Genomic DNA, 12,199 nt, shown 5'->3' with positions numbered 1-12,199 from the left:
GAACCAATTTATTTCAAAATATGGCTGACAGTAACACCCATTAAAAGAGAGAACACAGTAAAAATCTGGTGCTACGGAAAAGTAACAGACAAAAATCATGATCAACCAACTATAGGCCTATATTAAAAGAGATATATTTCGCCTAAATGGCATCGTCAGTCTATTATTCAAACAGAATGATCACAGTATGGTCAGTAACAAGACCTTAATCAATCTTAAAGTAGTTAAACATTCCCTACTTACCTCTGTAGTTAAATTGTAATTCCTTGCCACTCTATCAACTGCCAGCAGAACATCCTTGCTTGAAAATGTTTCGTCTTCGATATCTTCATTTATTTCAAGCAGATTATTCAACTTGCTCGCGACAAGGTTCAAAATACTTGTATTGGCTTGTGTTGTGGATAATTGGAGAATAGAAGTCGCCAGCATTCCCACGTCCTCACTTGTGTATGACGTAGGATCTAAAATTCATTGCTTTAATCATAATGTTATAAAGTTATTACTTAAACACATTATTTGCATAAGATGCGCCTGTGCATAAGATAAAGGTAAAGAATATTTGGTAACTCACAGTACTACCCCTTTTCATGTTCCTACATTAATAGCTTTTACAAGATACCACACATATATTTATAACTTGGTAAGTGTATTTTTTAATATAAGGTTTACAACTCATAGGAGGCTACTAGATTAGAACATCTTGCCAAGGACACATACGCCAACAATGGTAGCAGCACTGGGCATCGAACCTATAACCCCGAGAGCTAGAGACAGGCGTGCTAACCACGGTGCTACAGCCTTAACAAACCACACATAACTCTCCCACCTTTGTCCTCACATATAAAGAACTTAGACAGATCACAATATGTGTCATCCCATTTCCAAAGATAAGCACCCCACAACTGGACACAATGTCCGTTCCTTGTGTCTGGTGGTTGAGCCCAGTTCTCAAACCTTGTACAAAAATAAAGATTATCTGCCAAGTGTTCTAGTGCAAACAGTAATAATAACATATTAAATTTATTTGCTTCTTAGATTACAATAGCGAAGATTGGAAAATAGTCAAAACAAAATTCGATAATTTACAAATAACAACAACCTATTTTATTTGAGACCTATGTATTAATATATCTACACAATAATATAACCATTTGTATACTATTAAATAGGAAGAGAAAAAGAGGATGAAAAGTGTCCCGTCTTACCCCACTCTCTTATATATCAATGCAATAAAGTAATTAGAGTATCCACAATGATTATAAAGCAAACAGGCATCATCATATGCACAACATAAATATAGTAGGGTGGGAAAAGATGGGACACCGTTTTAATTTACTTCCCATTTGATAGCAAACAAAGAACATTCAAAGACTTATAAACCGTATCCTCACAACTCCATAGATCGTTGTTAATAATTTAAAACACAATCAGAATATTTGGATATTATGTAAGGTGTCCCGTCTTACTATATCTACTTACCTAGTTTCATTAAGAACGCTTCCATCCGCCCAATACCCGTGTTTATTATCAACCAACTCAAGTCCTATCCAAACACCATCTTTTCTCAGGTTCGGGTATTCCCCATTGAATGAACTCGCGTTAACCATGTTAATTATGACGTCAGAAAGGTTTTTGTCTTTGACAACCACAAGTATCGCGTCATCGTCACGACACGCTTGCTCAGCCAATGGGAAATCGAGTTGTTTGGAAGATAGTTTGTATCTACGACCGAGATGAGTGACGTCATTTTGATAATACGTCATCCGTGGCCAATTTTCTGAATAATTGAAAAAAACGTAACATTTTAAAAATTATATTTTATTCACCTATAAGTGTTTACGAATGCTAGAGTTGGCTTAAATATAGTAGGGCGGGGGAAATGGGAAACCTTTTTTTTCTATTTTCTTGTCCCGTTTGGTAAAACCGTATCTTCACGACTGCCACAGACCGTTGTTAATTGTTTAAAACACGATCAGGATTTTTGGATATTACTTAAGGTGTTCCATCTTCCCCACTCTACTATAGAACTGTAGGCCTAGCGTTAAACAATGCACACTGCTTTTGTATAAAAATCTGCATTTTGGTGTAAATTATGAATGAACGAATAAATGATGGATGTAAAATATTATTTATTCGCCCGTGGGGGAGCAAGAGCAGTCGTTATAACACGAGCGTTCCGTTTCATACACCGTGCCACCCACGAGTTACCTCGTATATTAAAAACTCGCGTAAATAATTTCGATAATTCGAGTCGGGGAGAATTTGTGTAGTAAATATGACATCGCCTACATGCGTGAATATATATAGCACACCCTGCATAGCCTACGTTGTACATTTCAAACCATTAGAGACAGTGTGTGAATCATACTACAACACGTATTTAACGTTAGCTTATAATTCTACTATAACCGTACAGCGTATAGCGCAAAAACATTTAAGTTTCAATTACTAATAACTCTTACCTTCCATAACGGCAGTTAAACAGTTAAATTGCAACAATACCAAAAGTAGTCCTACTTTACATGAAAGTAGATTAATTTTTTGCAACATCGTTTAAGTAGGCTATTTTATAAAATTTTTACACTAAAAGCTGCTGAAAAGGAATTGGTTAAAAGCTAAGTCATCCCAAAAGATGAAGAATATAAAAAAACAACTATAGTAGGGTGGGGAAGATGGGACACCTTTTCATTATTTTTTTCGTCCCATTTGGTAGTAAACAAAGAACATTTAAAGAAATTTAAATATCCTCACGACTCGAATAGACCGTTGTTAATTGTTTAAAATACGATCAGGATATTTGGATATTATGTGCTAAAAAGGTGTTACGTCTTCCCCCACCCTACTATATAAACAAAATCGGGTGCTTATTGAAGATAAAAACAACTATCAAATTTCGGTCAGAGTGCATATTTCTGCCTTTTAACTTGCATAAGCTATATAGTAAACAAACTTAAATAGGTTCTTTCTTGAAAAGCGGTTACAATTCTACAGGCTCAAAACCACAATAAATGTTGGCAGAAAACTGATGTTTTGTAACTAAAACGCTCCTTTTCTGCCGATTTGTTTGTAACAAAACAACGTCGTGTAAAAAAGACGCAAAACACGCATACTACGAACCAGACGTTCATAAAGTTCTGAATAATCGTCTTGAAATAGAGACTAAAGCGTGACCTACTAAATTGTGTTTTAATTTCCGACACAACTCCAAACTCTCCATCCAAAAATTCCATTTAAAATCTGCAACCATAGTACGAATATTTTAATAGGCCATGCGACTGCTAACCACCGTAATATTCTGCATACACCTTTTACAGGACACCCCACCGCATAAGCGTCATCAAAATTTACACGGGCGCAGGGAACTAGTCTGATACTGACTCATAACACGTCAATGTTTGTCCTCGGGTTTACAGGTTAAAACGAGGCGTTACTAATACACATTTTTAACTTTTCCATAATTGGTTTTGTGCAATGTAAACCAAACGAATAACAAATACGTATTAAATAACCTAAGCAAGCATATAAGCGTGACATCTTCCAAAGGTTGTTTTTTAAATAACAACTTATTAATAGCATAAAGTAAAATAACTCCTGTTAGACCGAGGTATAACTTCAATAATATACTGTGGGGTGAAATTGATACGGTTAGCACATAACATCCCAGGGCATTTCCTGGTCGTGTTTTTAACAAATAAAAAAAAAATCTTTTAGAGGCTTGAGAATACATACAGTTATATAATCCTGTAAATACATTTACCACCAACTGAAACGATAAAAGGGAATGAAACATGGGCCATCCTACACCAGCCTACTACAAAACAAAACCATAGCATATCGGTAAAAATGTTTCGATGCATCTACATACGACAATGACCAACTTTATTTATAAACGATAATCTTAAAAACATTAATACGATTTGTTATGGTTAAAATAAAGAAGTACCAAGTCGAGAGACGTACCAAGTTTTTTGAAAAACTGAAACGAGTTATTGTCTATATACAATTGAACCCGCATCTTTAAAGTACATACAAAAGTGTTTATTTTAAATCGAGGAATGATTTCTAATATTTGTATACTTGAAACTCGAACAGTTTAAACAAAAAATCTCATTTATTTCACTTTTAAGCGTTCTAGTTAAAGAAGCTACGAACGCCAAAAAAACAACCAACTTTAAATTTGGCATATTCTGTAAAATACGACGACGGACGAGCAACAGATAATTGAACAAGATTGAAATTATTGAGATCAAAACGAAACGTAAAACATAATACATTATCCGTGTGTGACATAACACTTTCGGACCAACTTTACCCTTCTTCGGTCAATTCAATACACATTGAGTACTTCATGACACATCATAGCAATGTTATTTTCTCTTAAAAATTCGCAGCGTCACGCTTGGGAATTTTGGCTCTTTTAAAATTGGTCGCTACGCGCGGTAAACCACACAAGAGTAATGCCAGACACTTCGCGCAATTTAAATAGCTCTTGCCATTTGAAAGCAATTTTATCCCAAAAATACAGTTAATAAGGTTGTTTTGACGCAAAGTCGTGAGACTTTGTACACTGCACTAGCGATCTGTGTGGATTTTGTTTTAATATGCCGTGCAAGCGTTTACGTTATCGTATTTACAGGTATTCTCCCGCTTCACGTCACACAGGTGGTCACATTTACTTGTAAACTAATCGTCCTTATCAAGAGGAACGTTTGCGGCCTTAATAAGAAAATAAGGATGAATCGATTTGATATTGGTCACATATAATAACTCGGGTAGGATGGTCCATGTTTTCACTTTCTTTTCTCGTTCCATTTGGTAAGAAAGAAACAATGGTCAAACATTATAGTAGAGTGGGGGAAGACGGAACACCTTTCGCGCATAATATCCAAGTGTCTCGGCGTCTAAGGGTACGGTTTTATAATTCTTTGTTAGTTCTTTGTTTACTACCAAACTGTACAATAAAATCGAATTAAACGGTGTCCCATCTTCCCCCACCTTACTATATATAATCGAATCTTAAAAAGAACCTTGCCATTTTGAAGGTGATTAAGATTTCTGGTACACTATGTTAAAATAGTGATCATGTCACCCCACAGTATTTTCGTTGGTTATTCAGCTATAGTTGATGTCACAGGAAACATCGTATAACAATACCCCATTCATGCCTAACAATGTGCGTAGTTGCGTCACTATGAGAATCGCTGAATAATCGTGACAGGGCAAAACGAGAGCGTTTTTCTTCAAACGCATATGAACTTATACGAAAGGTACAGTGAGCACTCGCGATAAAGCAATTGTGATACGATTCGAATAACACCAGATCTTAGACCAGTCACTGTGCATTGGTACGAATGTATATGAACGTGTTGAATTGTCTTCTATAATATTTGAGTTATCTATCGAGCATATCATATATAGCAGAATAGGGAAAGACGGGACACCTTTAGCACATAATAACCTAATAAACTGATCTTGTTTTAAACAATTAATGACGGTAGATTCATAAGGATATGGTTTTATAATTCATTGAATGTCTTTTGTTTACTACCAAACTGGAAGAGAAAATAGTATGAAAAGGTGTCCCGTCTTTCCCCACCCTACTATATTATATTAAACAGACAGTTTTACATAGCATAGGCTATGGTATTTTGTAAAATATAAAGACGAACATAAAACGATCATAATTGTTTTAAAAAATTTAAACAATGCAAATTTGCTTGTCTGATTGTTACAAACAAAACCGTTTCCGCCATGATATGGATTGTCACAACCGGTGTCGCGGCGTAACCGTATTGCAGCAATAAACGCCCGAGGGAACACAATGTTATAACGTTTGTCGATTTAGATCTTTTAAGTGGTTTGATCAGTTTGGTTTGCAACAGGTGGAGACAACATGGACGAAAATGGCACAAGTCAACACATAGTAAGGTAAATGGTGTGGCATCATACTTTAAATTGTAAATTTTATGACAACTTTAAACTTATTTTATAGTAAAGTGGGGTAAAATGGGACAAGTTTATTTTTGTACCTTGTTCCATTTGGTATTAAAAAAGAATATTACTGAACCCTATACTTATATCTTATATACCTATTATAGGTGCTAACTATATCCCATGTTACCGTATAGTATTGTATTGGTTTGTTTCTACAATATTTCGTTCCAAAACGTTGAACTTGACTTGGTTTTACTTTGAAATGATGCAATATTTCGTTGGAGAGAAAATCGGCGGGTTATATAACCGCAACCGGAGAATTAGCTCCGCGAAAAGTTGGTACGGTGTGTACAGCTAGTATAGAGCAGCCGCTGTATTGTAACGTATCGGTATATTTAGCAGAAACCACACATGCGGATGCCTTAAGCTGTGTGTATACCCAGCAGCTAACATGACTTCTAAAATAAATAAACTTCCACGTCAAGAACACTTTAGTACTTTGTAACATTTCATCATGCTCTAATGCTACACCAATATATAGTTAGAACGCGTTGGTTTTACAATAGTACATACAAGTGCGCTGTACGTCGTCTATAACTATGCTGTACATGTTGCATCAGCAATTACTTTAAATAATATATGAAACAATTGTAGTAACACTTGTACACCAATCATTCATGTATTAAATTAATAATTAGAGATAATACGGAGTCTTATAAAACGTTTACTCTGCTAAGCGGTTTTAATTAGTTTTTCAAACAATATTTTATTTTTTGTTTTAACTTTCGATTTTTTTTTATTTCAGGCGAGAAAAGGGACTTGCCAAAAACAAAGAGAACAAAATCCCTAAGGGTAATTACATGCTTTGTTAACTTACAATACAACATGTTTAAGTTCGCGGTTTCTTTGGCACACGTCTTACGTTTATACTTATTTTCATTTTTAACCATGCGAAGCGTTTTTACTTGGAACATATATACTTTGTGTAAAAATTACTTATGATTACACATCGTGCTTCGCACGTAAATACACTAAGACGGTTCCGAGCCAATTGTGTTGTATATGTGAATACAAACAATATAAAGATCTTTCGATCTTTAAAGCTGAAATTCCCTGACCAAAAGTGTGGAAAAACAGAATAAACAGATTTGAACGTGATGACGCGTAAATTGCCTGTAGCATTTGATGTGTGACCAACCGATACATTTACCAGGGGGCGAGTCGTTTAATACTAATGCTTTTCTACACATTGCATTGTTATTTCAATATGATACAGTAAGGTGGGGGAGATGGAACAGCTTTTCATTCTATTTTCTCGTTCCATTTCTTAGCAAGGAAAATTCAAAGAATTATAAAACCGCATCCCTACAACTCTCATAGACCGTTGTTAATTTTTTAAAATAGGGTCAGGATATTTGAATTTTATGTGGTAAAGGTGTCCCCCGTCTACCCTTTTGTATACAAAGTTCACCTATACCATGTAAAAGAGAATAATCGGAAAGTAATGACTTATTATTGGGAAAGTATATGAAGAAACTTGCTTATCCACCCGTGACGGGGCAACCACAACAACTAACAACGGTCCATGGGAGTCGTAAGGATACGGTTTCATAATTCTTTGAAAGTTCTTCGTTTGCTACCAAATGGGACGAGAAAATAGAATAAAAAAGTACCCCTCCCTCTCTACTAAACATATACGTCAACAGTCCTTATGTGTAAACAAATTAACTCACTTGGAAAATTACTCTCAGATGAAAAAGTTGAATTGAAACGAGAAGTGAGCTTAGTTGGCGGCATCAGCTTAATTGTGGGAACGATGATTGGTTCTGGTATCTTCGTTTCGCCGAAGGGAGTGATGCGCAACGCTGGTTCATTGGGCGCGGGTTTTCTGGTCAATTTTGAATTATTGTTTTAGTTGCTGTAATGACTGCAGAGAATAAAAATTGATAGAAAATGAAATAAGCTTTGTATTAATGTAGCACCGCTTGGCTTAAGCGTCTTTTTAGATTTTGTTTCACAATACATGCACTCTTTTTACGCACTGTAATGTATAGGGCATCGTATTATGTCAAGAGTTTTTGTTTACCTGGCCTAAAACAAATTTTTATTTATTAGGATTATTATTTTAAAATTATTCCATATGGATACGTTTCTACGGCATGACAGGATATAACATCGTTTAAAAGTATATTTTGGAATTTCTGACAGTACACGAATAATGCAGCTAAAGAAAAACATATCAACGCAACCATTTTATCACTTTACAGATCTGGCTGGGTTGTGGTGTTCTTGCCACGTTTGGCGCACTATCCTACGCTGAAGTTGGTACAATGATTCCCAAGTCTGGCGGAGAGTTTCCTATATTACTAGAAGCCTTTGGACCAATCCCAGCGTATTTGTTTGCATGGACGTCAACCGTTGTGCTAAAACCGTCTTCTCTAGCGCTTCTATCGCTCACGTTTGCAAAATACGCACTTGCTCCAGCATACAACAGTAAGCAAAATTTTAATTAAGTTTCCGAGGTGTTATATACTTGCTCGAATTTATTTGTCTTCACATGGCGGGGCAACGACAGTCGTTATAACACGATGTTCTCTGTTTCGTACAGCTCGTTCCCGCTCTTTTTGATAGATTTAGAAGTTTTGTCAACACTGTGTCGAATTTTCATAGAAAACAGTATAATACACACACACACAGTACTGTATAGAAGTGTATACAATGTCAAATTGTCCAATCTGCCAATCAAATCTCCTTAATCAAGCACCGGCACAGAAACCATGCTTTGATCCACGAAAACATGACAAATCAATCTCTGTTTATTTTACAGTCGAATGTAGCGAGCCATCGGAACTTGCCGTCAAGTTCACAGCCGTGGCGGTGATTCTGATCGTCATATTCATAAACTGTGCCAGCGTAAAACTGTCAACACAGTTTTTAACCGTTTTCAGCTTTGGGAAAGTTCTCAGTCTATTGATCATCATTATCGGTGGAATTGTTATGCTGGCACAGGGTGGGTATAGTGCACTGCTGTGTATAAGGTCCTTAATTTGATCCTGTAGCCATGTCTTATTAAAAGTGTGTTCAATTCCGAATTCATCAATACCAAGTTTTCCAAAATTAGTCGAGTATTGTCTGAGATATTGACGATTAAACTTTTTTTTCCAGAAATGCATTGTAGATGATGCGTACATGGTATAAGTCATACTGATATTCAGCTTGGGAAGTCTGTGTATCTTGCATTTTAAATCTAAACTGATCCACTGCGTTACCAATCATGCGTTATATGCTTTGTTTTGTCCCGAAGGTCATACACAGTACTTCGAAAATGCGTTTGACGGCGAAGCACCTGGAGTGCGAGAGGTAGCACTTGGCTTCTACCAGGGTTTGTGGGCGTTTGATGGCTGGAACCAGTTGAATTACGTAATCGAAGAACTTAAGGTGTGGACATTATATTGCCAACACAGTTTTTCTGCCCACTTTAAAATGTGACCAGTAGATTAATCGAACGAGTTTGATTTTGTCCGGATATGGTCTGCTGATTGAGCGGGTTCACTGTATTGCTGTTTTCAAAATTGTTTTGTAATAAAGATGGTGTTTTGGAGACATGTTTCGGGATACAGAACTTTTGTAAAGATAAACTTTGCATGTTTCTAACCTGTTTTAAAATCAATCTAAAGACTGCGTTTCTCGCAACAAACATCCATATGCATTCCTTAATTTTTGATTCAAGTTCATGCGTGTCCAATATTAGAATAAATTTCTTGGCCGTCAATTTCGAGTAACAAATTTATTTTACGTTTTCAGAATCCTTATGTGAACCTCCCACGAGCTGTAGTTGCAGCCATGGCGCTTGTAACAGGGCTTTATATGCTAACCAACGTTGCCTATTTCACCACAATGTCTATGCAAGAGTTGCTCGCTTCTCCAGCTGTTGCCGCTGTAAGTGCGGAAAATAAAACATTTTTGACCATTTAATGTAAAAAAGCATTGATACACCAATGTCCCATTTGTACATTGAATAAATGTAACTTGTTTTATTCTCAAATGGCCAAAACGACAGTCGGTATAACACGGTTGTTCTGTTTCATGTACCTCATGCAAGCTAACGAGAATTGTCCCCTATTTAATAAAATGATATCATTTTCCCTAGACCTTCGGAGATACTGTACTTGGTGTAATGGTCTGGGTGATCCCCGTCTTCGTATGCTGGTCAGTATTCGGTACATGCCTCGGTTCGTGCTTCACCGCTGGCCGTATTTCGTATGTCGCCGCAAGAGAAGGTCATTTTACCAAAGTGTTGGCCATGTTACACGCTAAGAGGATGACACCAGCTCCTGCTGTTCTTCTAAACGTAAGTATACTTCAACATTAATAAACCATGCTCGATGTATAACCAAGAATATTGTGGAAACGTTTGCTTATGCCGCCGGCTTGATTCATGATTTTATCGTGGCCAGGGATCTCTCTGGACAAAAAAGAAACGAATCTTGAGCGGCTGTCTCTAAATTTCACACCAAACTCTTGTTTGAGTTCAATCTTACTTTGTTAAATGCTAACTACTGTTTAGGGCTTTATCGCTATCTTGATGGTGATACCAAACGACTTCGACACACTCATCGATTACTTTAGCTTTTCTATGTGGATATTTCATGGCAGCACATGTGCAGCTTTGCTTTACTTTAGATACAAACTACCAGATCACCCAAGACCAGTAAAGGTAATCATATACCAATACAACATACTAGTCCACCACTGATACTATATAGTAGAGTAGGGGAAGATGGGACACCTTTTCATTCTATTTTCTTGTCCCATTTGGTAGTAAAAAAAGAACTTTAAAAAATCGTATTCTCACGACTCTCATTGATCATTGTTAATCGTTTTAAACGCAATTAGGATATTTGGATATTATGTGCTGAAGGTGTCCAATCTTACCCCACAGTGCTATACGCTTTGTGATTGGAAATCGAATTAATGGCCCTTGTTTTTCTGTTTGGTAGTATAAATGTAATGTTTTAAAACACGTTTATTTTACAGGTGCCGATATTTATTCCCATTATAGTGTGTATCGCAGCTGTGTGTTTAGTGATGGCGCCCATCATAGACGACCCGAAAATTCATTATCTATTCGCGTTCATGTTCATCATGTCGGGTCTGGCATTCTACTTTCCATTCGTACATTACAAAGCAAGAAGTAAAAAATTACGTAAGTTAATGTTAATCTTATGACTTATCTAAAAGCGGTTTGATAATATCCTACAGTGGAGGCTGGAGTCTTATCTAACGGATATACTCCGGAACTGTGGTAATTAACTGATAGTATTTTAAATATATAAACTAGTGCTACTTCTACGTCAGTAAAAGTATAATTACTGTACCTAGAAATTGTCTATTTTTAAAAAAAACTGTAAAAATTTAAACCGAAATCCTATTTCTAAAATTTACAGGTACTTTCAACATATTTCTGCAAAAACTTCTCTTTGTGACTTTGCCTGATGAAGTGGAAGAAAACGACTGACTCAACTTCATTTTTATTTTTTCTCAGCTTTTTAGGTGGCTACTATGTAGGACTAATTGTAACTTATTTACACAAACCAAATGCCTACATACACTTCCACAGAACTGTTGACCTATTTATAGTTTTCTATAGAACGTGGTTCGACTGCACACAATTTATTTTTTCATTGTAACTTTCTAAGTTTTAAGTTGTCTTTCTGCCTACTCCTGCAATAATAGAAATACTGTACTTGCACAAAAAATACACATTCGATACAACTTTTGTTTTACTCTGGCAGTAGAACAATAACTAAACAGGGCAGTACAACAATAAAATTAAAAACTCCGCAAAAACAAACACTGTAAACTGCATAAAGCTGACACTATATACTTTCACAAACGTTTTATAAAGCTCTTAAAAAGAAATAAAACTGATCAAAAAACAACAAAAAATTGAACAACTTTTAAAACTGAACTGCAATGTAAAAGATTAAATGCACAAAAATAAACTTAAATAAAAAGCTTTGAAAAACTGAATAAACTCTTATGCAAAATTTCATACTCAACTACAGGAAAATCTATTTAAAGGATTTTCTATGCATGGATTTAAGAAACAAAGTTAAAAACCTAAGGAAACTTAAATGCATAAACATACTTCAATAGTTGTTGTGTAAATGTAAGCTTGGAACTCTTTGGTTTCTGGACAATCCAATCCTTCGTGGTCGATTGCAAGTTACAAGTGGTTGAACCCGACTTAATCTAGCTGGAG

General features: G+C 35.9%; 3 protein-coding genes across 8 annotated transcripts in view; 1 reads left to right on the top strand and 2 right to left on the bottom strand.

Annotated features, from left to right (window-relative positions):
- Positions 1 to 7,802, bottom strand: part of LOC149737077 (uncharacterized) — a 17,286-nt gene extending 9,484 nt beyond the window's left edge. For 2 of the 3 annotated variants that reach the window (XR_016384942.1, XM_089877066.1), the window contains exons 1-4: positions 2,463 to 2,612; positions 1,480 to 1,777; positions 827 to 954; positions 244 to 461 (exon numbers count right to left, since the gene is read on the bottom strand). Coding sequence is in view for 2 of the 3 variants with exons in the window: in XM_089877066.1 (XP_089733192.1) it covers positions 244 to 461; positions 827 to 954; positions 1,480 to 1,777; positions 2,463 to 2,550 (732 nt within the window). In the remaining variant the exon portion in view is untranslated. Of the gene's footprint in view, positions 1 to 243; positions 462 to 826; positions 955 to 1,479; positions 1,778 to 2,462; positions 2,613 to 7,667 lie in introns of those variants that run through there. The other variant, XM_089877067.1, reaches the window with a different exon arrangement.
- On the top strand, positions 5,773 to 11,709 carry LOC149737076 (b(0,+)-type amino acid transporter 1-like). The gene is made up of 11 exons (XM_089877071.1): positions 5,773 to 5,928; positions 6,740 to 6,786; positions 7,686 to 7,825; positions 8,202 to 8,427; positions 8,762 to 8,944; positions 9,239 to 9,372; positions 9,739 to 9,873; positions 10,085 to 10,285; positions 10,502 to 10,651; positions 10,972 to 11,140; positions 11,382 to 11,709. The coding sequence occupies exons 1-11, from the start codon at positions 5,894 to 5,896 to the stop codon at positions 11,450 to 11,452; spliced, it is 1,491 nt and encodes a 496-aa protein (XP_089733197.1). The 5' UTR covers positions 5,773 to 5,893; the 3' UTR covers positions 11,453 to 11,709.
- The window catches only part of LOC149737074 (uncharacterized), a 44,152-nt gene continuing 41,906 nt past the window's right edge, over positions 9,954 to 12,199 (bottom strand). For 3 of the 4 annotated variants that reach the window (XM_089877062.1, XM_089877063.1, XM_089877065.1), the window contains one exon: positions 11,435 to 12,199. In XM_089877062.1, coding sequence (XP_089733188.1) covers positions 12,087 to 12,199 — 113 coding nt within the window. In that variant the 3' untranslated portion in view covers positions 11,435 to 12,086. Of the gene's footprint in view, positions 10,400 to 11,434 lie in introns of those variants that run through there. The other variant, XM_089877064.1, reaches the window with a different exon arrangement.

The sequence above is a fragment of the Ciona robusta genome, chromosome 4 (genome assembly GCF_009617815.1).
Source record: "Ciona robusta chromosome 4, ASM961781v2".
Taxonomy (NCBI): domain Eukaryota; kingdom Metazoa; phylum Chordata; class Ascidiacea; order Phlebobranchia; family Cionidae; genus Ciona; species Ciona robusta.
The sequence above is the reverse complement of the archived record's forward strand: the minus strand, read 5'-3'. Positions and strand labels throughout refer to the sequence as shown.

Excerpts from the sequence above, each read along its gene's own strand:
- LOC149737076 (XM_089877071.1), top strand. The coding sequence starts at position 5,894 with ATGGACGAAAATGGCACAAGTCAACACATAGTAAG. Across the intron at positions 5,929-6,739 it reads ACAAGTCAACACATAGTAAG|GCGAGAAAAGGGACTTGCCA; the intron begins GTAAATGGTGTG and ends TTTTTATTTCAG. Across the intron at positions 6,787-7,685 it reads AGAGAACAAAATCCCTAAGG|ATGAAAAAGTTGAATTGAAA; the intron begins GTAATTACATGC and ends AATTACTCTCAG.